A 27826-nucleotide genomic window follows, 5' to 3' on the forward strand; every position below is an offset into this window, starting at 1 on the left:
ACAACAACTTCAACAACCGAACTGTGCACATTTTAATCATTAAAGAGGTGAAGTTTTGTATTTGATTGATGCCTTTCAGCGACATTTTAATATACAACATACATCCAACAAAACATGTAACCCAGTAAGTTTTAATAATTTTTTATATTCATAGCAAGATTTTGTGTGTGTGTGTGTGTGTGTGTGTGTGTGTGTGTGTGTGTGTGGGCGCGCTCGCGCACTTGCACGCACACACATGGGTGCGTGTGTACAAAAGCGCCCGTGCATTTGTACATGTTTTTCACAGTTTACTTGTTCAGGCTGCCAACATTCCATTTTTCTGAAGTCATTTTATTTCATAAAAATTGAAATTGTGGTCTTCAGTCCTGAGACTGGTTTGATGCAGCTCTCCATGCTACTCTATCCTGTGCAAGCTTCTTCATCTCCCAGTACCTACTGCAGCCTACATCCTTCTGAATCTGCTTAGCGTATTCATCTCTTGGTCTCCCTCTACGATTTTTACCCTCCACGCTGCCCTCCAATACTAAATTGGTGATCCCTTGATGCCTCAGAACATGTCCTACCAACCGATCCCTTCTTCTAGTCAAGTTGTGCCACAAACTCCTCTTCTCCCCAGTTCTATTCAATAGCTCCTCATTAGTTATGTGATCTACCCATCTAATCTTCAGCATTCTTCTGTAGCACCACATTTCAAAAGCTTCTATTCTCTTCTTGTCTAAACTATTTATCGTCCATGTTTCACTTCCATACATGGCTACATTCCATATAAATACTTTCAGAAACAACTGCCTGACACTTAAATCTAGACTCGATGTTAACAAATTTCTCTTCTTCAGAAACGCTTTCCTTGCCATTGCCAGTCTACATTTTGTATCCTCTCTACTTCGACTATCATCAGTTATTTTGCTTCCCAAATAGCAAAACTCATCTACTACTTTAAGCGTCTTATTTCCTAATCTAATTCCCTCAGCATTGCCCGATTTAATTTGACTACATTCCATTATCCTCATTTTGCTTTTGTCGATGTTTATCTTATATTCCCCTTTCAAGACACTGTCTATTTCGTTCAGCTGCTCTTCCAGGTCCTTTGCTGTCTCTGGCAGATTTACAATGTCATAGGCAAACCTCAAAGTTTTTATTTCTTCTCCATGGATTTTAATTCTTACTCCAAATTTTTCTTATGTTTCCTTTACTGCTTGCTCAATATACAGATTAAATAACATCGGGGATAGGCTACAACCCTGTCCCGCTCCCTTCCCAACGACTGCTTCCCTTTCATGTCCCTCGACTCTTATAACTGCCATGTGGTTTCTGTACAAATTGTAAATAGTCTTCGCTCCCTGTGTTTTACCCCTGCCACCTTCAGAATTTGAAAGAGAGTATTCCAGTGAATATTGTCAAAAGCTTTCTCCAAGTCTACAAATGCTAGAAACATAGGTTTGCCTTTCCTTCATCTATTTTCTAAGATAAGTCATAGGGTCAGTATTGCCTCACATATTCCAACATTTCTACGGAATCCAAACTGATCTTCCCCGAGGTCGGCTTCTACCAGTTTTTCCTCTCGTCTGTAAAGAGTTCGTGTTAGTATTTTGCAGCCGTGGCTTATTAAACTGATAGTTCGGCAATTTTCACATCTGTCAACAACTGCTTTCTTTGGGATTGGAATTATTATATTCTTCTTGAAGTCTGAGGATATTTCGCCCATCTCATACATCTTGTTCACCAGATGGTAGAGTTTTGTCAGGACCGGCTCTCCCAAGGCTATCAGTAGTTATAATGGAATGTTGTCTACTCCCGGGGCATTGTTTTTACTTAGGTCTTTCAGTGCTCTGTCAAACTCTTCACACAGTGTCGTATCTCCCATTTCATCTTCATCTACATCCTCTTCCATTTCCTTAGTATTGTCCTAAAGAACATCAACCTTGTACAGACCCTCTATATACTCTTTCCACCTTTCTGCTTTCCCTTCTTTGCTTACAACTGGGTTTCCATCTGAGCTCTTTTTATTCATGCAGGTGGTTCTCTTTTCTCCAAAGGTCTCTTTCTTTTCCTGTAGGCAGTAACTATCTTCTCCCTAGTGATACATGCTCCTGCATCTTTGTATTCGTCATCTAGCCATCCCTGCTCAGCCATTTTGCACTCCCTGTCAATCTCATTTTTGAGAAGTTTGTATTCCGTTTTGTCTGCTTCATTTACTGCATTTTTATATTGTCTCCTTTCATCACTTAAATTCAATATCTCGTCTGTTACCCAAGGATTTCTACTAGCCCTCGTCTTTTTACCTACTTGATCCTCTGCTTCCTTCTCTATTTCATCTCTCAAAGCTACCCGCTCTTCTTGTACTGTATCTCTTTCCTCTGTTCTTGTCAATGTTCCCTAATGTTCTCCCTGAAACTCTCTACCACTTCTGGTTCTGTCAGTTTATCCAGGTCCCATCTCCTTAAATTCCCACTTTTTTTGCAGTTTCTTCAGTTTTAATCTACAGTTCCTAACCAATTGATTGTGGTCAGAGTCCACAACTGCCCCTGGAAATGTCTTACAATTTAAAACCTGTTTCCTAAATCTCTGTCTTACCATTATATAATCTATCTCAAACCTTCCAGTATCGTCAGGTTTCTTCCATGTATACAACCTTCTTTCAAGATTCTTGAACCAAGTGTTAGCTATTATTAACTTATGCTCTATCCAAAATTCTACCAGGCAGCTTTCTCTTTCATTCCTTAGTCCCATTCCATTTTCACTTACTACGTTTCCTTCTCTTCCTTTCCCTACTGTCGAATTCCAGTCACCCATGACTATTAAATTTTCATCTTCCTTCACTATTAGAATAATTTCTTTTAACTCATCATACACTTCATCACTCTCTTCATCATCTGCAGAACTAGTTGGCATATAAACTTGCACTACTGTGGTAGGCATGGGTTTCATATCTATCTTGGCCACAATACTGCGTTCACTACGCTGTTTGTAGTAGCTTACCTGCATTCCTATTTTTTTTATTCAAAACTAATCCTACTCCTGCATTACCCCTCTTTGATTTTGTATTTATAACCCTGTATTCACCTGACCAGAAGTCTTGTTCCTACTGCCACCGAACTTCACTAATTCCTACTATATCTAACTTTAACTTGTCCATTTCCCTTTTTAAAGTTTCTAACATACGTGCCAGATTAAGGGATCTGACATTCCACGCTCTGACCTGTAGAATGCCAATTTTCTTTCTCCTGATAACAATGTCCTCCTGAGTAGTCCCCGCCCAGAGATCCGAATGGGGGACCTTTTTACCTCCGGAATATTTTACGCATGAGGACACCATCATCATTTAACCATACAGTGAAGCTGCATCCCCTTAGGAAAAATTACGGCTGTAGTTTCCCCTTGCTTTCAGCCGTTCGCAGTACCAGCACAGCAAGACAGTTTTGGTTAGTATTACAAGGCCAGATCAGTCAATCGTCCAGACTGTTGCCCCTGCAACTACTGAAAAGGCTGCTGCCCCTCTTCAGGAACCACACATTTGTCTGGTCTCTCAACAGATACCCCTCCATTGTGGTTGCACCTACAGTAATGCTCTTTGTATCACTGAGACACGCAAGCCTCCCCACCAACGGCATGGTCTATGGTTCATGGGGGGGATATTGAATTTAATCAATGAAAATATAAAATACAAAAATGCAATAAATGAATCAAGCAAAAGGGAACACAAACGTCTCAAAAATGAGATAGACAGGAAATGCAAAATGGCTAAGCAAGAAAGGCTACTGGACAAACGTGAGGATGTAGAAGCATATATCACTGCCTTTAGGAAAATTAAAGAGACCTGTGGAGTAAAATGAACCACCTGTATGAATATCAAGAGATGAAATGTAAAACTAGTCCTAAGCACAGAAAGGAAAGCAGAAAGTTGAAAGGAGTATACAGAGGGTCTATACAAGGGAGATGTACTTGAGGGCAATATTAAGGAAATGGAAGAGGACATAGAGGAAGATGAGAAGGGAGATATGATACTGTGTGTAAAATTTCACACAACATTGAAAGACGAAGTCGAAACAAGGCCCTGAATTAGACAATATCCTGTTAGGGCAACTGATAGCCATGACTAAACTCTTCCCTCTGGTGAGCAAGATGTACAAAACAGGCGAAATACCCTCAGACTTCAAGAAGAATACAATAATCCCAATTCCTAAGAAAGCAGGTGCTGATGTGTGTGAAAATTGCTGAATTGTCAATTTAATAAGTCATAGTTGGAAAATATCAACATGAATCCCTTACAGAAGGACGGAAAAAAAAAAAAAAACATAGAAGCCAGCCTCGGGGAAGACCAGTTTGGATTTCAGAAAAATGTATGAACATGCAAGGCAATACTGACCCTACGACTTCTCACAAAAGGTAGGTCAAGGAAAGGCAAACTTACATTTCTAGCATTTGTAGACTTAGAAAAAGTTTCAGACCTTGTTGACTGGAATACTCTTTTTCACATTCAGAAGGTAGCAAGGGTAAAATAAAGGGAGCGAAAGGCTATTTACAACTGGTAGAGAAACCAGATGGCAGTTATATGAGAGTTGAGGAGCATGAAAGAGAAGCAGTGGTTGAGAAGGGAGTAAGACAGGGTTGTAGCGTATCCCCGATGTTATTCAATCTGTATATTGAGCAAGCAGTAAAGAAAACGAAAGGAAAATTTGGAGTAGGAATTAAAGTCCAGGGAGAAGAAATAAAAACTTTGATGCTTGCTGATGACTTTATAATTCTGTCAGAATTAGCAAAGGACTTGGAAGAGCGGTTGAATAGAATGGAATGTACAGTATCTTGAAAGGATGATATAAGATGAACATCAACAAAATCAAAATGGGGATAATGGAATGTAGTTGAATTAAATCCACTGATGCTGAGGGAATTAGATTAGAAAATGAGACACTTAAAGTAGTAATGAGTTCTGCTATTTGGGAAGCCAAATAACTGATGATTGTTGAAACAGGGGGGGATATCAAATGTAGGCTGGCAATGACAAGAAAAGTGTTTCTGAAAAAGAGAAATTTATTAACATCGAGCATAGATTTAACAGTCTGGAAGTTCTTTGTGAAAGTATTTGTATGGAGTGCAGCCATGTATTGAAGTGAAACATGCATAATAAACAATTTGGACAAGAAGAGAATAGAAGTTTTGCAGTGTGGTTCTAAAAAAGAGTGCTGAAGATTAGATGAGTAGATCACATAACTAATAAGAAGGTACTGAACAGAATTGGGGAGAAGAGATATTTGTGGTACAACCTGCCTAAAAGAAGGGATTGCTTGATAGGACATGTTCTGAGGCATCAAGGGATCACCAATTTAGTACTGGAGGGAAGTGTGGGTGGTTAAAATCAAAGAGCGAGACCAAGAGAAGAATACAGCAAGATGATTCAGAGGGACATAGGTAGCAGTAGTTACTCGGAGATGAAAATGCTTGCACAGGATAGAGTAACATGGTGAGCTGTGTCAAAGTAGTCTTTGGACTGAAGACCACAACAACAACAACAACAACAACAACAACATGGCTGTTTATGAATACTAAAAGAAGTTTAATTGTATATTTTCTGCTCCAGCCACATACAAATATGTTTCACTAAATCAAATATTTTCAATGTACCAAACAAGAAAAATTAATACAGCAGCATAAAATGCTGAATACATTACCCACGTTTAAGAGCATGCATGTTTTCACAAAATAAAAGTTCCAATTAATAACACTGATTCAAATCTATTGATTGTTATGCCCATTCTATGGGTGATCTGATTCAACAAAACAAATATCACTAACAACATGGACTACGAGCCGGCTGTTAGGACTTACCTTCAATTATATCCATAATTTGAGAACTAAAGAAAGAAGTAGTACCATTAACATTTTCTGGCAAAGATAGTCATAACACTAACAATTAGACTTCTTAACTTATTTTTTGCCATTTCATCACAAATAAGTACAGATAATATTAATAGCAGTATTTATTTTGTAAGAGGGCTTGGCAAATTAAGATTTGTGTGAGTGTGGCTAAAAATCAGTTTGGTTTAGGTTTTGGAGCTTCTTCCCATTCCCATTCAGCACTTGTAGATCTCTACTTCAGTTTTCCTGTTTTCACAATGGTTCTGTTCTTCAGTGGAAGAATGGCTTAAAGTGCAAAAAGCTAAAGATTCAGTGTCTGCCTTGCACCACTTCAAACTCATTCACTAGAATCTCTTGAGATCAGATCTAAATTTACTTATTTCAGTAAGATTTTACTCTTCATATTTCAAATAGTTTTAATATTCACACAGGTATTCATCTTCAGCTACTTAAAAGACCTAGACTTGTGCCTGAAGTGAAGTTAATAGTCAAGCTACCATGCAAATATATTTAGTTTCAGTATTATCTCTTTCACAATTAAAACATTTGATAACTTCATACATATTTGTAGTGTGTTGTGAGACAATAAATTTATTGCAAGTAATCAATATGCATATGGATGATGAAAATATTTATTGCAACTGAAATTTTTGACATTGTATCATTGCGAAGCATTCTGTGAGCAAACAAGTCACCAAGTTAGTTACTTAGTTTCATGTCCCATGGATCATTTTGCATGATATATAGTGACGATGCGGAACGAGTCATTTTAATTCAAATTATAAATTAATTTGTAAACATGGCTACATGATAAGCATTTATAAATATTTGAAATAAAATAGTGCAAAGTTTTGAGTTAATAATTCCTACTCACCATCTTTTACACATTATAATAACAACAATGTAAGAAAAAGATAGATTACTACTTACAATAAAAACGACATGTTAAGCTGTAGACAGGCACAGTTAAAAGAGGACTTACACATTAACTTTCAGCCACAACCTTCACAAAAAAACACACACACACACACACACACACACACACACACACACACACACACAAAGCACATCTCACATGTACATGACTGCCATCTGCAGCAGCTTGGACGAGAATGCAAATGTCGTGTGGAAAGGAAGCAGCAATCAGGAAGGGGTGGGTGGGGTGGGGAAGGGAAGGGAAGGGGCAGCAACGTATGAATGGGAGGAGAGAAGAGGACTATCTGACTGAGTGAAAAAAAAGGGGGGAGAGAGAGAGAGAGAGAGAGAGAGAGAGAGATATTGGAGCAGGGAAAGATGGGTGGCTGCATCGGCAGAAGGTGGCATACAAAGAGGGCAGGAGATACGAATAGAGAGGAGAATATAGGACGCACAGGGTGAAAACTGTTGGGTGGAGGGTGTGAGGACTGTATGTTACCATAAGTTGAAGTTGGGATAATTTCAGGAGTGGTGAGTTGTAAAGGTAACTCCCATCTGTGCAGCTCAGAAAAGCTAGTGGTGGAGGGGAGGACCCAGATGGCTTGGGTAGTGAAGCAGCCACTGAAATTAAGAATTATGTTAAGCTGCCTGTTGTGTCACAGGGTGGTCTACTTTGCTCTTGGCCACAATTTGGCAGTAGCTGTTCATGCTGGTGGACAGCTGGGTGGTAGTCACACCAACACAAAAAGCTGTGCAGTGATTTCAGCAGAGCTGGTATACGACATGGCTGCTTTCCCATGTGACCCGACCTCTGATGGGTCAGGATAAGCTTGTGACAGAACTGGAATAGGAAGTGCTGGATGGATGGACTGGGCAGGTCTTGTACCTGGGTCTTCCACAGGGATATGATGCTTGTGGGCTGTGGTTGGGAGTGGCATAGGGATGGAACAGGATGTGGAGGTTGGGTGGGCAACACAACACTACTTTAGGAGGTTTGGGAAGGATCTTGTGTAGGATGTCTCTCACTTCAGGGCATGATGATAGGTAATCAAAGCCGTGGCAAAGCATGTGGAACAGTTGTTCCAGTCCAGGGTTGTAATAAGTGATGAAGGGGGTACTCCTTTGTGGCTGGTTCTTGGAGGTGATGGGATGATTGGGAGATTGGGGGTGTGAGGGGAAATGGCACGGGATATCTGTCTGTCTGTGGAATAAGTCTGGGGGAATAGTGTCTGTTTGTGAAGGCCTCAGTGAAACCCTTAGCATACTGGGCAGGGGAGTTCTTGTCACTACATATACACTATCCCCAGGCCCTATGTGAGGAATTTTTTGGTATGTCAAAATGCAGGTACTGTTGGTGGATGGTGACTTTAATGTGGACAGAGGTGTAGATGGAGCCATCAGAGAGGAGGAGGTCAATGTCCAGAAAGGTGGCACACTGGGTTGGCGAGGATCAGGTAAAACAGATGGGAGAGAAGGTGTTTAGGCTGTGAAGGGATGAAAACTGGGTGTACTGGTATGACTACTAACCACCTGTCCACCAAGATGAACGGCCATCACCAAACTGCTGCCAAGAGCAAAGTAACCACCTTCTAGCACAATATGCAGCTGAATACAACATGCTTGATTTCATCGAGTGCTTCATCACCCAAGCCATCTGGATCCTCCCCTCCACCACCAGCTTTTCTGAACTGCACAGATGGGAGTTGTCCTTATAACACATCTCTGCTCCTGAAATTGGCCTGGCGTCAACATATTGACCTCACACCCTCCACCCAACAGTTTCCACTGTCTCTGTACTGTCAGATCACATACATGTAACAACTGAAATTAGCACAGTTTTGTTTTTGCCGCATAAATGCTAGCATCAATTGTCACATGTGACATGGTCTTCCCTACATGACTTTTCTGGTGATGCACTGATGATTATGTTACAGTCAACATCTAGATCTGCAATAAATTACAGATTTCTACAACTGACTGTTGTCATTCTTTACATAACAGTATTTAATGATCACCGTGCATCACCAGTATCCCATGCACTCCAATTTAGTTCAAACAGCTGGAAAGGTTTACTAGCAAGTACAAATAAGCAATATGTGTAGCATGGCCAAGAACACTTGCCAAGACCAACAGTGCACAAATTCAAACTCTATCTAAAATCATCATCTTATAATTTATTCTGAAAGCAGACTAAGAATATCCCATTTCTGAGGCTAGTCTGCTCATTCAAGGTATATTCAAGAGTATATTCTGAGTGGTCTCCAAATGGACTATAAATTTCAGCCTCTTCTAGTAATCAAGCTGTCTTCCCAATTCTAAGAAGAATTTCTAAGGAGTTTTCTACATCATTCAACATGTGCTTGGTCTTCTGAAATGGTTCCCCATGAAGATCTACAATTGTCAATAGTGTTATTGAGTTCTCCTAATCTAATGGCAAAAATTCTACCTGTTATACAAGTTTTTGCATTCTCCACAGCTGATTTTATAAACCCCTAAATCTGTGTAAAGTTCTGCTTTGTTGGATGCTGGGTCCTGTGGTCTTACCTCACATGTTATTAGTATGGAAGCTCATTCACAGTGGTATTCTGTAACTGTCTAACTTTTCTATTAGACACAGATCCACTTTACAGTGCAAATGGTAGATAAAATGTTTGCCACAAAATTATATAGGAACAACATAACTGATGAAATAATGCTGCAGAGAGATGATGAGGTTATAACTAAATACATGTCTCTAACCTACAGTGAATCTGTGTCTCATACATGAGTACTTCTACCTTTAATTTACATTTAGGATTTTTCTCTCTATTGCACTCATATTGTAAAAGTGTTGTTTACTCTGCCAAGATAAGTCAGTACATTTTTACCGTATGATGTGTCAAGTAGGATTAGATGTACATGCACTTACATGTGTGGGTATTACTTACTTTTAATTAGTACATTCACTTTACCACATCACATGGTACAATATATCACATGTGTTTTTATGTACTTTCTTCACATATGCGGACCTCTAAACCTTACATTTAGGATTCTTGACCACATTACACACATGTTTTAAAGTATTGTTTCCTGTGACTAGGCAAGTCACGTATCATTTTTACCACATGATGTGTCAGTTACAATTAGCTGTGCACGAGAGATTAACTCCTTTCAATTTGCATTCAAGGTTTTACTCATTTTATTACTTTTACATTACTGTTTGTTCATCAGTCACATTTGTCTGTAGTGGATACACATTTTACAAAACATATGATGTAGATGCCACATATGAAGTAAAAGGAAAGTCGGATGACACTGTTGCCTAGGAGACACCAAAGGGCAGGTTCAGTCACTTAACCAGAAAGAATTTTCTGTGCTTTGCACACAATGGCACCTTTCATTTATGAAGTATAAGTGTTGGGTGTTGTACTGTATCTGTTAATCATAAGTGATGGTAATGGGTGGGTGGTCTTAAATTTGTGTTTGATGATGATGATGGAAAGAGAAGGTGAAACCCAGTGTCAGCACATTTCTCTCAAATAGTACCTAGGGAGGCCACAGAGGTCAACACCCCCATCCGACAGACGGATCACCATCAACAGTGTCACATGCCCTCGTTTCATGAGTCATTGCAGAGAGGTTTAGAATTCAATCCAGGACAATGATGCAAAGCCTGGTATCAGGACCTTTACACCACCACTCCTTTGCTGCAAAGGCAAAAGGAAAGTATGCCACAGCACATAGCATACCCAGACAGTTACCATTCAAGTACTGACTATGCCTAATATTGTTTAACTTTGGTGGTATTAAAAGAGCCTGTGTATTCAATGATCCAAACTCCACGTATTAATATCTACATACCCTCAAGTTCATGTTATGTGCATTTATATCTTTGTCATTTTACTTTTATTGTAATCCAACCACCACCATGGCTACACAGCCTATTCACTGCAATGCATGTTGTCAATGGAATTTGTTGTGTAGCAAGCGAGAGGTATACAACAAAAAAAATGAGAGGTTACAACCACAAACATTCACCTAGCCATTCTCTGTTCCAACCAGCAGCCTCCAGATAGCATTCACAATCTGGACTCCATGTCCACACCATGTCCTTCAGAGAATCGAATATGTCTGCCGCTAGTGTGAACAGTCGTCAAAGAGAGCACTGACAACCGTCAACTACACTGCTTCTGTCTTGTACTCCCAGTCGTGGAAATCCTCGCATCAACGGAAAAATAACAGTTCTGAACCAGCAGTTAAGGGGCTCCGGAAAGGCTCAAAATCATGAAAAGTTCAATTTTTACTTTTTTGCGTTTTCTGAATCTGCAGACTATTACCTTTTGATAGATATATAATTTATTCAATTCCGAAGACTACAACTATTTTTAAATTTTTTTTGAAATGTGTTCTACATGGGCGTGACCCACTGTGGCGCTGTTAAACTGCTGTCAAATGGTGTTATTATTAACATCCGTGTTCATCAGGTACATTTTAGTGATGTGAGATAAAGTATGTGTTGTGGCTAACCTGTGATGGTTCAATATATATCACTGGTGTGATTGTTGATTGTTTCATGTTTATTTACTCTGTCGTTATCTCAAAAATATTCGTAATTAATTCTGTTTCTTGAGTCTCTGTTTTGTTGAAGTATAATAATGAGTGGTGTGTATGATGCTGTTGCGACTTTCAATGATGGCAACATTGTAAGGTGCAAGGTATTTAGAAATATGGGAATGAAGATAGGTTCTAACATGGTACGAGCGATGCTTGCTTTAGACAAGGAACGCCTTCGGGCTGCAGACAGGGCTGTAAAGAGTCTAGAAATACAAGCAAGAGTAAACAGGAGGAGGAACAAGAGGAAGCTGGAGGAGGAGCTTGCAGAGGATAGAGATAATCCATCCTATGGACCTGGAATGCACTAAAAAGTTAATCCAATCTTTGTCGCTCGATTCCCAAAACTTTTATTTTCTCATACTAATTACATGTTTTCTAAGGATCTTCCAAACATATTTGTTTCAAACTTTCAGTAAATGTTACACAGTACCTTCTGCATAATTTAACACAGCCTTTTTCCAAAAAACTGTATATTTTTGAATATATAAATAAAAAATTGCAAAAAAATGATGTGAATTTTCATTACAATTGAAAAAAAAATCATCTTTAATAACTGAACTAAAATTTTGTAAAATCCATGTGTTAAGTTGTAGCCCATATTCCAATAAATAATCTGTAAAAAGTTCAACTTCCTACCTCAAATACTTTGTGAGGAAAGATGTAATTTATAAGCGTTATTTTAACATTGCAAGTATAGGGCGTTCCGGAGCCCCGTAAGTCCAGCATCTGTAGCCACCTCAGTACAGCTATCAGGAAACTACACTCCGACATAGCAGTCACAATTGATGAGTAATACTACAATCAAGAATGTCTGCAATGTTACGTTCATAGTGACTATATCATAGTCTGCCAAGAGAGAGCCATGTTATTTGTATATCACTCTAGTAGGTTTAGGATATGAAGTGCCATGCATCAGACTGTTCCAAAATTTATCCTCCTCCATGAGCTCCGTCCATCTGCATCAATACAGAAAAGTTTCCTTATCCTTAGACAGAACCTAATCCTACATACTGTACTTGCATTGTTGCTTCACTCATGGAATCTCCCAAAATAATCCTACCAACAAATTGCCCACATCCAGCAGCCACCCCTCCTTCCACAATGACCTCCATCTATTCAGGTTCTGCCAATCCTTAACCCTCACCAACATACTTCTGCAAAACCGTATCAATTAGGCCCAAGCCTCTTTTGCAATACCTTCTCTACCTGCAAAGTTCTCCTGCTATGCAATCCCAAATTCCTGGATCCCATATCACACATTGAAACTCTTGACCTCCAGCAACTACAGCAACATGCACAATGCCACCCTGTTCACTTTCTACTCCCTCCTTGGACTACCACTATCCACCACCCATACAACAACCTCCCCCACATCCCCTCATAGCTAACAAATCCTGCCTCGCAGATCTGTTACATTTATCTCATCCTCAAAAACTCCCACCCACCACAACACAGAATCTGGAATATAGATAGACCCGAAACACAATCATGAATCTTTCCTAGTAAATCCTTAGTCCCACAGAAGTATCAGTCCTTTCCAAAGGCCTCGTCTTTTGCTCCACTCCCAACTTCAATCATGGGAACTTGTTAAAGACCTTTTCTTCTTCTTATGGTGCCTACAATGGAAACACATTTTTGCCACCACTCCTACCAATGAAACTCAACCAAAGACCAATGTTGAACCCTGCCTGACTCTTCTGACTTCTCCAGCCAAACATGATCCACCTCCACTGCCCCCCAAATTACCCCCTATTAACTTTCCAGAATTCCTTAACCTCGAACCTAGCTTCCCCATCATTCTCCAAAGCTCACAACGTGCAAACTAACCTTACATCCACAGAAAGAACAGCAACCCACCACCCAAAAATTGATCTCAACCTTATAATCCTACCTGCTGACAAAGGCTGCACCACTGTTGTTTTGAACTGCAATTATTACCTGGCAGTAGGTCTCAGCCAGCTGTAAAATTAATTTTCATCCACCTATGAACCCTGCCACAGTGACCTCATTCCAGAAATCCAGCAGGGTCTCCAGTTTCTCCTCAACTCCTTCAGCCCATCCCAGAAACTCTCCCAGGAGTCCATCTCTCCTCTCACCCTACCAACCTACCTGCAACCTACTACATGCTTCCTAAAGTCCATAAACCCTACCATCCAGGAATCACACTGTGGCCAGTTACTGTACCACCATTGAGAGAATCTCTGCTCTCATAGACCAACACCTTCAGTCTATTACCCCCAACCTAATCTCCTACATACAAGATACCAACCATTTCCTCCACCAACTCTCCACAATTCCTCTTCGTTTACCATATTGTCCCTTCTCGTCACTATTGATACCACCTCCATTTCCACTAACATCCCTAATGCCCACGGCCTCACCACTATTGAACACTACCTTCCCCAATGCCCGAGAGATTCCAAACCTACAACCTCCTTCCTAGTTGCCATGACCAGCTATAGCCTCACCCGCAATTATTTCTCCTTTGAAGGCATCACCTACAAACAAATCTGGTATATGGCTATGGGCACCCACAGGGCACCATACTACGCCAACCAATTCATACACCATCTAGAGGTATCCTTTCTAAAAACCCAGAATCCCAAACCCCTCACCTGGTTCAGATTCACTGATAACATCTTTGTGATCTGGACTGAGGGTGAGGACACCCTATCCATATTCCTCCAGAACCTCAACACCTTCTCCCCCTTTTGCTTCACCTGGTCCAAGTCAACCCAACAAGCCACCTTCCTCAATGCCAACCTCCACCTCAAAGATGGTTACATCAATACTTCCAACCGTATCAAACCGATCAACCACCAGCAATACTTCCACTGCGACAGCTGCCACCCATTCCGTACCAAGAAGTCCCTCCCACACAGCCTAGCCACCCATGGCCATTGCACCTGTAGTAACGAATGGTCATGGAACGAGTCAATACATGAAATTATAACACAATAGTAGAAACAGATAAAATGAAATATAGGTAACATATTCAGGCGACAATTCGTAAGTTTAAATAAAGAAAATCAACAATGTAACACTGGAATTTGCTTAATTTTTCAGCTCCTCCAAGAGCTTCTCGACAGAATAGAAGGAGTGAGCCATGAGGAAACTATTCAGTTTAGACTTAAAAGTGTTTGGGCTACTGCTAAGATTTTTGAGTTCTTGTGGTAGCTTATTGAAAATGGATACAGCAGAATACTGCACTCCATTCTGCACAAGAGTCAAGGAAGTTCATTCCACATGCAGATTTGATTTCTGCCTAGTATTAACTGAGTGAAAGCTACTAACTCTAGGGAATAAGCTAATATTGCTAACAACAAATGACATTAGAGAAAATATATACTGTGAGGGCAATGTCAGAATTCCCAGACTATTGAATAGGGGTCGACAAGAGGTTCTCGAACTTACACCACACACAGCTCGAACAGCCTGTTTTTGAGCCAAAAATATCCTTTCTGAATCAGAAGAATTACCCCAAAAAATAATATCATATGACATAAGTGTATGAAAATATGTGAAGTAGACTACTTTTCGTGTTGAACTGTCACTTATTTCAGATACTGTTCTAATGGTAAATAAAGCAACATTTAGTTTCTGAACAAGATCCTGAACATGGGCTTTCCACAACAGCTTACTATCTATCCGAATGCCTAGGAACTTGAACTGTTCCGTCTCGCTTATAATATGCCCATTCTGTCTGATCAAAGAATCGGTTCTTGTTGAATTGTGAGTTAGAAACTGTAAAAACTGAGTCTTACTGTGATTTAGCATAAAATTATTTTCCACAAGCCACGAACTTATTTCGTGAACTACATTATTTGATACTGTTTCAATATTACACACAAGATACTTCACTACCAAGCTGGTGTCATCAGCAAACAGAAATATTTTTGAATCACCTGTAATACTAGAAGGCATATCATTTATATAAATAAGGAACAGCAGTGGCCCCGCACTGACTCTTGGGAAACGCCCCACTTAACAGTGCCTCATTGGGACTGAACATCACTACCACTCTCAATATTGCGGAAAATTACCTTCTGCTTTCTGTTCTTAAAGTAAGAGGCGAACCAATTGTAAGCTACTCCCCTTACTCCATAATGGTCCAACTTCTGCATTAATATTTTGTGGTCAACACAGTCAAAAGTCTTCGTTAAATCAAAGAAAACACCTAGCGTTCGCAACCTTTTATTTAATCTGTCCAAAACCTCACAGAGAAAAGAGAATATAGCATTTTCAGTTGTTAAACCATTTCTAAAACCAAACTGTACATTTGACAGCAGACTATGTGAATTTAAATGCTCCAGTAACCTTTTATATACAACCTTCTCGATAACTTTAACAAACACCAGTGGCATAGAAACTTTAACAAACACCGGTGGCATAGAAATAGGTCTATAATTGTCAACATTATCCCTGTCTCCCTTTTTATAAAGTGGCTTCACTACCGAGTACTTTAATCGGTCAGGAAACCTACCAGTCCTAAAGGAAAAGTTACAGATATGACTAAGTACTGGGCTAACATACATAGAACAATACTTCAGTATTCTGCTAGATACCCCGTCATATCCATGAGAATTCTTGGTCTTTAGCGATTTAATTATTAACTCAATCTCCCTCTTGTCAGTATCATGGAGGAGCATTTCAGGTAACAGTCTCGGAACCCGTTTTTTCCACGAGCGCTATATGATTCCCTGTTGGGACTAGGTTTCTATTTAGTTCACCTGCTATATTCAGAAAGTGATTATTAAATACTGTACATAAAAGTGACTTATCAGTAACACGGACATTCCTGCAACCTCTACCATGAGAACTACCTAACAGCAGAGCCTTCTTCTTTCTCTTAGACTTTGCGACTGTCCTAGCCACCATAACTGCTGAGGTCGGCTGCATACTTCCTACATCTACAGCTACTAGAGATTCCTCTCCACTAGACTCTGACAGTTGGTCATATCTATTGCAAACATCAATGGTAAAGCAATCTGAAAATCTCCTTCTCCTAGCAGATCTCTTGCCAACAGCCAGCTCCCATTCCCCAGCCCACTTCTCCCTGAGGCCTTCACGTCTACAATTACCCTCTCAACTTTGTACAACAGCAGATCTTCCATGCTTTATCCCTCCAGTCATCCACCACCTCCCAAGCCCCCCCCCCCCCCCCTTCCCTGGGTCTGGCCACAGAGAAGCATTCACCTCGTGACTCAGTACCACCCAGGATTGGAGCAACTGAATCACTTTCTTCATCAGGGTTTTGGCTACCTCTCGTCGTGCCCTGAAATGATGAATTGCCTACTCACTTTCCTTCCACTACACAGTGGTATTCCATTGCCCACCAAGCCTACACAATATCCTCACCAATCCCTACCAAAAGCCTGCTCCTAACCTCTTGCCTCATGGCTCATATCCATTTAATAGACCTAAATGCAAGACCTGTCCCACTCATATCCCCACCACCACCTACTATAGTCACATCAAATGCTGGAGTACCTGTGAAACCAGTCATGTGATCTACACACTGCACTGCATTCTATATGGGCATGGCAACCAACAAGCTGTCTGTCCACATGAATGGGACAAGAAACAACTGGAACACCGAGCTGCTGAGCACACCACCCAACATGATGTTCTTCATTTCAATGACTGCTTCACACAGCCTGTGCCATCTGGATCCTTCCCACCAACACCATCTTTTTGAATTGTGCAGTGGGAACTCTCTATGCAATATATCCTATTTGCCCATAACCCTCCTGGCCTCATCCTTCATTAGTCATTGTCCTTACCCATCAGCCCCTGCCCTCTTCCCATTTCAGCTTTAGACATGCCTCTGTTCCTCCACCCATCTTTTCATTGTGCCTCTCTGTGATTCAGCATCTCTCCTATTTGGTGAATAGCATCCATCCTTTTCATAGTATTGTCATTATTCCAACCCAGATTTTCCATTGTTTGATTGTACCAAAGTTAAGTACTATTTCACAATAGACTATAAATTATTACCCATGATTTCTTATTATGATGGCACATTTCTGTTATTGTGCCACCCTTTCATGCAAGTGTTGAATCAGTAAGCATGCAATCACCCACTTCTAAAGAACCATGTCAATAAAATCACTTTTCTGATACTGTGGGTGTTTGGACAGAATTAATACTAGCATTCAGTTACAACACTCTCATCATAATTTTTATTTTTATGCAAGATGATAGCCATTATTGTGCATGTCATGTGGTTCATGCTCCAAGGTATATGGAAGAGTGGGTATACTTATACCACCATACATAGCTGGATTTCTACTACTGGGAACTGTGTTGCAGCTGTAGAGTGGGCTTTAACACCCCATGTGAGTACCTTGATGTTTTCAGTTGTACAGTTCCATTTATTTACTTTCATTTTCAGTGCATGTTATTTGGTGACTGTTTGCTTTTTGAATGCATGAAAAAGTCCAAACATCGAAACTGCAATCACAACAATTATTTTTTGACAGCTATTCGCAGAATAACTTCTTTCAATAATATTATGATAAATTTAGATTCTATCATATTATCTTCCTTATGTCAGTAGTTTGACAGGAAACTCATTCTTTAGAAACAAATCTTAAATACATTTTACATTTGCATTTTTGGAAACTAGTTCCAAATTTTCAAAGGAAATGCTTCACACACCTCCCAAAAGCATTAAGTGATCTATTGCATTTTCAAATCACATTTTTCTGAAAAAATAGTTTACACAGTTGAACATCAAATCTAAAAGAAAAGGTAGTTCTAAATCACACTGGATATCTTTGAACTAGCACTCTCATATTTACTCTGTACATCATTCTGAGTTTTCCTTCATTTTGACCATCTCTAACTGATGGTGCCTCATTTCACAGGCCTTTACTAAAACATATGGAAGACTCCAAGTTCTGATCCAGCCACTGCAGTCTCAGCTTCTCGTGGCTTTCCTTTTGTCACTTTAAGTAAACAATATGTATGATTCATTGAATTCGATCATGAGTAATAGCCTCCCCCAACTCCGCAAAAACTGTTGGCGCTATGTATCTCTCATACGCTGTTACGCTGTTTCAGATAGGAAATTACTATTTTTGCAGCTCTCTTATCAGGAAATCACCAGTGAATGAGTACAAATTTGTAACAATAAACTGAAGAATAAATGCAAAACTTGTTTTGTTCAGAACCTGGTGTCTGTATTTCACAACATTTCTGAAAATTATACTAAGTATTGATGACAAAATTCATATATATCTAAAAAGAAAGATGATGAGACTTACCAAACAAAAGCGCTGGCAGGTCGATAGACACACAAACAAACACAAACATACACACAAAATTCAAGCTTTCGCAACCAACGGTTGCCTCATCAGGAAAGAGGGAAGGAGAGGGAAAGACGAAAGGATTTGGGTTTTAAGGGAGAGGGTAAGGAGTCATTCCAATCCCGGGAGCGGAAAGACTTACCTTAGGGGGAAAAAGGACAGGTATACACTCGCGCGCACACACACACACACACACACACACACACACACACACACACACACACACATGTTTGGTAAGTCTCATCATCTTTCTTTTTAGATATATTTTTCCCACGTGGAATGTTTCCCTCTATTATATTCATGACAAAATTCTTAATTTGACAGAAAAATTATTATTCATCTCATGGATCACTTTAACCATGTAGTTCATCTTAAGTATTTTAATCTGTGGATTCACTAGGGCTAAACAGTTTGGCTAACTTCTGATGCAGGCACTGCCCATTGTTGAAATAATAAATTGAGTCACTTGAAAATTCCGTACTTGAACCTACAGTCAGTCATGTTAGCAACAATGTGTAGCACATATTTTCCTTTTTGGTTCAATGTATCCTTAATCATTTTTCCATTTTTGTTAGTCCTGAAACTTTCTACCAATCTCAAGTTATCACCATGCTAACTGAAATAATAAGTTACTGCTTTGGTAATAGTATTTGTTACCAGAAACAGCTTAATATCTATAATTAGGTATAATACAAAATTTCAAACAACAATATTGATTAAACTGTAGAACAACTCAGGAATAGAGATTGCAAGGTACTGTTTTAACAATGGGATTCAACCACATTTCATGTCACAAGGTTTCTACAATAAACAACTAAAAAGTTATCAGAAGTTGTCATAAAAATATTAAAAATAATATGACATTCTATGGAAAGCTGTGTATATATATATATATATATATATATATATATATATATATATATATATATATATATAATAGAAGGAAACATTCCACGAAGGAAAAATATACCTAAAAACAAAGACGATGTGACTTACCAAATGAAAGTGCTGGCAGGTCGACAGACACACAAACGAACACAAACATACACACAAAATTCTAGCTTTCGCAACAAACTGTTGCCTCATCAGGAAAGAGGGAAGGAGAGGGAAAGACGAAAGGATGTGGGTTTTAAGGGAGAGGGTAAGGAGTCATTCCAGTCCCGGGAGCGGAAAGACTTACCTTAGGGGGAAAAAAGGACGGGTGTACACTCGCACACACACACATATCCATCCATCTTAATTTGACAGAAAAATTATTATTCATCTCATGGATCACTTTAACCATGTAGTTCATCTTAAGTATTTTAATCTGTGGATTCACTAGGGCTAAACAGTTTGGCTAACTTCTGATGCAGGCACTGCCCATCTGTATATGTGTGGATGGATATGTGTGTGTGTGCGCGAGTGTATACCCGTCCTTTTTTCCCCCTAAGGTAAGTCTTTCCGCTCCCGGGACTGGAATGACTCCTTACCCTCTCCCTTAAAACCCACATCCTTTCGTCTTTCCCTCTCCTTCCCTCTTTCCTGATGAGGCAACAGTTTGTTGCGAAAGCTTGAATTTTGTGTGTATGTTTGTGTTCGTTTGTGTGTCTGTCGACCTGCCAGCACTTTCATTTGGTAAGTCACATCATCTTTGTTTTTAGGTATATTTTTCCTTCATGGAATGTTTCCTTCTATATATAAAGAAAGATGATGAGACTTACCAAACAAAAGCGCTGGCAGGTCGATAGACACACAAACATACACACATAATTCTAGCTTTCGCAACCAACGGTTGCCTCGTCAGGAAAGAGGGAAGGAGAAGGAAAGACAAAAGGATATGGGTTTTAAGGGAGAGGGTAAGGAGTCATTCCAATCCCGGGAGCGGAAAGACTTACCTTAGGGGGAAAAAGGACAGGTATACACTCGCGCACACACACACACACACACACACACACACACACACACACACACACATATCCATCCGCATATACACAGACACAAGCAGACATTTGTAAAGGCAAAGAGTTTGGGCAGAGATGTCAGTCGGGACGGAAGTACAGAGGCAAAGATGATGTTGAAAGACAGGTGAGGTATGAGCGGCGGCAGATTGAAATTAGAAATTAGCGGAGATTGAGGCCTGGCGGATAGCGAGAAGAGAGGATATGCTGAAGGGCAAGTTCCCATCTCCGGAGTTCTGACAGGTTGGTGTTAGTGGGAAGTATCCAGATAACCCGGATGGTGTAACACTGTGCCAAGATGTGCTGGCCGTGCACCAAGGCATGTTTAGCCACAGGGTGATCCTCATTACCAACAAACACTGTCTGCCTGTGTCCATTCATTCATGCAAATGGACAGTTTGTTGCTGCTCATTCCCACATAGAACGCTTCACAGTGTAGGCAGGTCAGTTGGTAAATCACGTGGGTGCTTTCACACGTGGCTCTGCCTTTGATCGTGTACACCTTCCGGGTTACAGGACTGGAATAGGTGGTGGTGGGAGGGTGCATGGGACAGGTTTTACACCGGGGGCAGTTACAGGGGTAGGAGCCAGAGGGTAGGAAAGGTGGTTTGGGTATTTCATAGGGATGAACTAAGAGGTTACGAAGGTTAGGTGGATGGCGGAAAGACACTCTTGGTGGAGTGGGGAGGATTTCATGAAGGATGGATCTCATTTCAGGGCAGGATTTGAGGAAGTCGTATCCCTGCTGGAGAGCCACATTCAGAATCTGATCCAGTCCCGGAAAGTATCCTGTCACAAGTGGGGCACTTTTGGGGTTCTTCTGTGGAAGGTTCCGGGTTTGAGGAGATGAGGAAGTGGCTCTGGTTATTTGCTTCTGTATTTCAATCTGCCGCCGCTCATACCTCACCTGTCTTTCAACATCATCTTTGCCTCTGTACTTCCGTCCCGACTGACATCTCTGCCCAAACTCTTTGCCTTTACAAATGTCTGCTTGTGTCTGTGTATATGCGGATGGATATGTGTGTGTGTGTGCGCGAGTGTATACCTGTCCTTTTTCCCCCTAAGGTAAGTCTTTCCGCTCCCGGGATTGGAATGACTCCTTACCCTCTCCCTTAAAACCCATAGCCTTTTCTCTTTCCTTCTCCTTCCCTCTTTCCTGACGAGGCAACCGTTGGTTGCGAAAGCTAGAATTTTGTGTGTATGTTTGTGTGTCTATCGACCTGCCAGCGCTTTTGTTTGGTAAGTCTCATCATCTTTCTTTTTAAATATATTTTTCCCACGTGGAATGTTTCCCTCTATTTTATATACACACACACACACACACACACACACACACACACACACACACACACACACACACTCTCCTGGAAATTGAAATAAGAACACCGTGAATTCATTGTCCCAGGAAGGGGAAACTTTATTGACACATTCCTGGGGTCAGATACATCACATGATCACACTGACAGAACCACAGGCACATAGACACAGGCAACAGAGCATGCACAATGTCGGCACTAGTACAGTGTATATCCACCTTTCGCAGCAATGCAGGCTGCTATTCTCCCATGGAGACGATCGTAGAGATGCTGGATGTAGTCCTGTGGAACGGCTTGCCATGCCATTTCCACCTGGCACCTCAGTTGGACCAGCGTTCGTGCTGGACGTGCAGACCGCGTGAGACGACGCTTCATCCAGTCCCAAACATGCTCAATGGGGGACAGATCCGGAGATCTTGCTGGCCAGGGTAGTTGACTTACACCTTCTAGAGCACGTTGGGTGGCACGGGATACATGCGGACGTGCATTGTCCTGTTGGAACAGCAAGTTCCCTTGCCGGTCTAGGAATGGTAGAACGATGGGTTCGATGACGGTTTGGATGTACCGTGCACTATTCAATGTCCCCTCGACGATCACCAGTGGTGTACGGCCAGTGTAGGAGATCGCTCCCCACACCATGATGCCGGGTGTTGGCCCTGTGTGGCTCGGTCGTATGCAGTCCTGATTGTGGCGCTCACCTGCACGGCGCCAAACACGCACACGACCATCATTGGCACCAAGGCAGAAGCGACTCTCATCGCTGAAGACGACACGTCTCCATTCGTCCCTCCATTCACGCCTGTCGCGACACCACTGGAGGCGGGCTGCACGATGTTGGGGCGTGAGCGGAAGACGGCCTAACGGTGTGCGGGACCGTAGCCCAGCTTCATGGAGACGGTTGCGAATGGTCCTCGCCGATACCCCAGGAGCAACAGTGTCCCTAATTTGCTGGGAAGTGGCGGTGCGGTCCCCTACGGCACTGAGTAGGATCCTACGGTCTTGGCGTGCATCCGTGCGTCGCTGCGGTCCGGTCCCAGGTCGATGGGCACGTGCACCTTCCGCCGACCACTGGCGACAACATCGATGTACTGTGGAGACCTCACGCCCCACGTGTTGAGCAATTTGGCAGTACGTCCACCCGGCCTCCCGCATGCCCACTATACGCCCTCGCTCAAAGTCCGTCAACTGCACATACGGTTCACGTCCACGCTGTCGCGGCATGCTACCAGTGTTAAAGACTGCGATGGAGCTCCGTATGCCACGGCAAACTGGCTGACACTGACGGCGGCGGTGCACAAATGCTGCGCAGCTAGCACCATTCGACGGCCAACACCGCGGTTCCTGGTGTGTCCGCTGTGCCGTGCGTGTGATCATTGCTTGTACAGCCCTCTCGCAGTGTCCGGAGCAAGTATGGTGGGTCTGACACACCGGTGTCAATGTGTTCTTTTTTCCATTTCCAGGAGTGTATATATAGTTATAATAGAAGGAAACATTCCACGTAGGAAAAATATACCTAAAAACAAAGATGATGTGACTTACCAAATGAAAGTGCTGGCAGGTCGACAGAACACAAACATACACACAAAATTCAAGCTTTCGCTTTCGCTTTCTTTAAATATGTCTGCTTGTGTCTGTATATGCGTGGATGGATATGTGTGTGTGTGCGCGCGAGTGTATACCCGTCCTTTTTTCCCCCTAAGGTAAGTCTTTCCGCTCCCGGGACTGGAATGACTCCTTACCCTCTCCCTTAAAACCCACATCCTTTCGTCTTTCCCTCTCCTTCCCTCTTCCCGATGAGGCAACAGTTTGTTGCGAAAGCTTGAATTTTGTGTGTATGTTTGTGTTCGTTTGTGTGTCTGTCGACCTGCCAGCACTTTCATTTGGTAATCACATCATCTTTGTTTTTAGGTGTGGGTATATATAAAAAACAGTTAATGTAGTTAATAATTTATTTTCTATCTGAAATAATGTTTCATTCTATTAGAGAATCTTTGTTCACTGAAGGTACTAGATTTAAAACTGTCTAATACATGTGTTCACCCATTCCTCTATTTAAATTTAGTCACACACAGTTATTTAACACTGGCTTCATATTTAAGAGAACTCATTTTTCTTCTGGACACACTGACTTAAATATACTAGACTATCCCTCTCAGCAGTGATGGGATATTAAACGCAAACTTTATATTTTCTCTAACATTTTAGAGCTCATATATGCAACATTACTCAATATGTTCAAAAATGAAAGACAGACAGTATACCCTGTCACAATACTGGGTACTGAATGTTCCAGTAATTCTATTAAAACTTAGTGAATTTAAAAATGTTCATTACACATATTTATATGATTTGATTACTTCCTTTGACTACTTCATATTCTAAGCCTCTGTAGGCTTTTCAGGTTAAGCCTGAAATTCCACCTTTCGTTTGTAATATGACTGTATGGTGAAAGTTGCATACACATCAGAGTTGTGCATATTTATAAATTTTAAGCTTAATGTGAAACAATGGATAAATATGGAAGCAAGTAGCCTACTATTTACTTGTGTTGTAACCATATGTGCTGCATGTGAATGCAACAGCAAAAAATAATGACAGGTACTTCGTACAGGGCAGTAAAAGCATGAAATGTAATAATTTGTTTTACTGAATCTTAAAAAATGTGTTCCATTTGAAGACGGATGGGAAGGCTTAAAAATAGCCATGGAAAAACAAAAATAAATTCAAAACCAGTAAGTGATTGATTACTTCCATCTTCCGCATCACTATACTTAAGCAGTGTGCCTATCATATTGGTTCATTCCCTGGAACAGTGTGTGCATTACTGAAAGAGTCCAACAATATTTTCCTTAAACTTAACACACAAAAAATAAATTGGTACACTAGATATATAAGTCTGAATATGCAATCAAACTGTATTAACTACTCACCTCACCAACAAAAATATCAGCAAATGAGAAGTACTCAGAACCTGAGCTCAGTGTAGTGAAAACTGGAAAGTAGAAGTTTACAATCAAAGACAAAATTAACAAAAATTAAAGCATGATTTTGCTGCTTAGGTACTTTCAATATGATCATTTCACAGGAAATATTAACATAAAAATGGAACACTTTTAACACTGCAGCATTTGTTTTCTCATTCTCAATGACAATTTTCTGGAAGAAAGTCAGCTGGTGCTGTACCATTGCCTTAAGTTTACAAACTATTGCTGTAAGAAATTATAACATACTTTTACCATCCACCTGAATGTAAGCAAGTCATTCAGATTTATACATAATATCTAAAATTAAGATTAAAAGAGGTACATTGGAGATGAACCTAGTTGTTTAAAGCAGGTTCCAAATTTACATCACAATATTACTATGACATTTCTCCTGCTTCTGCTTCTTACTTTTGCTGTCTGTAGCAGGTGTCTTCCTTTCCGGAATGACATCAAGAGTTGGGATGAACAATTGTAAAGGAGGTCCTATCAGTTTGATGAACATCAAGTTAGCTACTGTATTCAGGTGTAGTAATACTCTTAAACAGGGTTTAAATAAGGTTCATTTCTGAAAATACTCTCTCACATTCACTGGTGGATATTAGTATCCGTGAACTATGTTCATCAGAAGCAGTAGAGTAGCTGGATTTTATTTTCTTCTACGAATTCTTGGAAACCTACAACTACTTTTATTTCAGGAAATCTGAAACTGACTTTCTTCTTTTTTATTTCTTCCTCACTAAAAGTTGCTGCAAGATTGTTAGGGCAGTAAGAAGAACCCAGTAGTTCAGTGCATGAAGAAATATCATCTTCATCACTTAAAAGTCTGTCTGCCATTCACTTGCATAAACTTTCATAAAATGATGTTAGGTCACTTGTTCCTTTGGTTTGAGTGTTTCATTGTAATATGTACCTCTGTTTATCTTTCTCTTTTCAAACACTTTGAGGGTTTTTTTTTAAGCATAGTACGAAGAGTGATACTGCAAGCCTGCAGTTCTAAGCTAAGGTCAGACAACTCATGTAGCACATAGCGCATTAAACCTGGACACAAAATACAGCCAATATTGGTTATTTTCTTTAGCAGGCCTTTATACGTTTTCCCATAAGTGTTGTTTCCGGTCATATCACTCTTAGCAATAGTAAAATGTGAAACTAGTGCCTCATGACATAACCAAAACTGCCACAACATTTCTAAAGTTAGAGGCAACCTACCTAATTCCCAAAGACTCTGCCAATTTTAAGAATTTGTTTTCAAGTTCTTCCACATGTCTTCTCAGTTCTCTTGCATTTTTTCATGACTGATGGTACACAAAGTACGGATTATCCAGGAAATCTTTAATATGACTGATTTCTGAAAAAACCTTTTCTTGCAACAACACCACACAGATAGCTCTAGCTTATGACTAGCGATGTGCCAACTTAAATTTGTGGAAAAGCTTGTTTCAGCAAAGTTATCACACCTTTCTTTTTCCCCCAAGAGAAATACAGCACCATCAGTGGCAACAGAAATGAGATTTTCATTCAAAAACCCTTGGTGTAAACCTGAAGCATTTAAATTTCTCATTACAGCATTGAATACACCTTCAATGGTGGTGCATGCTATTTCAATCAAATCCAGGAAAATATTTCTTGCTTCCATCTTATCAGGTAACACTGTTCAAGTACAAGATAATCAATAATTGGCTGATTGGTGAACTTTCATCAGGTATTAAGGAAATTTTGCTATGTGATGCAATTATATTTTTGGTGACCCTGGCTTTCATTTCTGCAGCAACATGACTTAATGCGCCAACATATGCAAACCTGGAATGAAGAATACAGCCCTTCCCCATCCCATTTAATTTCTGAAAATAAATTTCTTATTCAAAGTCATTTACCTGCTGATTCATTCTGGTTACCTTTTAGGCAACTCTGAATACATTAGCTTTTACAGACTCATCATTCTCCAGTGCTTTAACACAGACAAATTCCAAAGATTTTTCACTTGCTGCATGTATTTTCAAAGCAGCTTTATGGGCTGAACTTTCTTAGCATTTAAGGATTCTTTTCGTGTTTTGCTTTCTCCATAGCATGGCACTGAAATTGTCTACTACTGTTGCAAAAATTTCATTCCTTGTTTACTTCTTTCTGGTCTTAGTGTCCCAACTTTCTTACAACTTTTACACCCTAGTTTCTTGGTTTTACTATCAACCACCAATTGTTCTTACAGAAATCATCTTTCTGTTACACTCTCCAACAGGCAGGGAGATCACAACTGACATTATTTACAGATTAGGCCCACATGCAAATGGCACATTTTTGTCACATGCTATTTCATTTCTGTTCTTTACCTCACCTTCATCACCTCTGCAATTTTCATCACCAATCGGAAACAACTTAAATCTTTTTATTCTCTGAGGGTGAAATACTGTGTACCGTTATGATTCATTTTGACTCTGAAATGCCAACAGAATTCCAAACTTCATCTTAACTTCTTCAGCACTGAATACAGAAGTGAACAAAGAACATTATGACACCACTGTATAACAACAAAAGCAATGCCTTCTTAAATTGTAGTTTAAAATCTGACAGCATATGACTATTATTTATTTCTCAAACAATGGAAAATCCAGAATGGAATGTAACAATATTATGAAAAGGAAAGACACCACTCACCATACAGTGGAGATACTGAGTCGCAATAGGCACAACAAAAAGACTGTCACAAAGCTTTCGGTCAGTAAGGCCATCACAGATGATGGACGGACGGACGGACACACACACACACACACACACACACACACACACACACACACACACACACACACACACGACTGCAGCCTCAGGCAATTGAAACCACACTGCGAGCTGCAGCACCAGTGCATGATGTGAGTGGCGACTGGGTGGGGGTAAGGAGGAGGCTGGGGTGGGGA

At 40.5% G+C, this 27826-nt stretch overlaps 1 protein-coding gene across 6 annotated transcripts in view; it reads right to left on the bottom strand.

Moving 5' to 3' along the window:
• Nucleotides 1-27826, bottom strand: part of LOC126161898 (transmembrane channel-like protein 5) — a 297583-nt gene that overhangs the window by 149964 nt on the left and 119793 nt on the right. For all 6 annotated transcript variants that reach the window (XM_049918048.1, XM_049918045.1, XM_049918047.1 and 3 more), the window contains exon 7: nt 24864-24925. In XM_049918048.1, coding sequence (XP_049774005.1) covers nt 24864-24925 — 62 coding nt within the window. The remainder of the gene's footprint in view (nt 1-24863; nt 24926-27826) is intronic.

The sequence above is a fragment of the Schistocerca cancellata genome, chromosome 2, assembly GCF_023864275.1.
Source record: "Schistocerca cancellata isolate TAMUIC-IGC-003103 chromosome 2, iqSchCanc2.1, whole genome shotgun sequence".
NCBI lineage: Eukaryota > Metazoa > Arthropoda > Insecta > Orthoptera > Acrididae > Schistocerca > Schistocerca cancellata.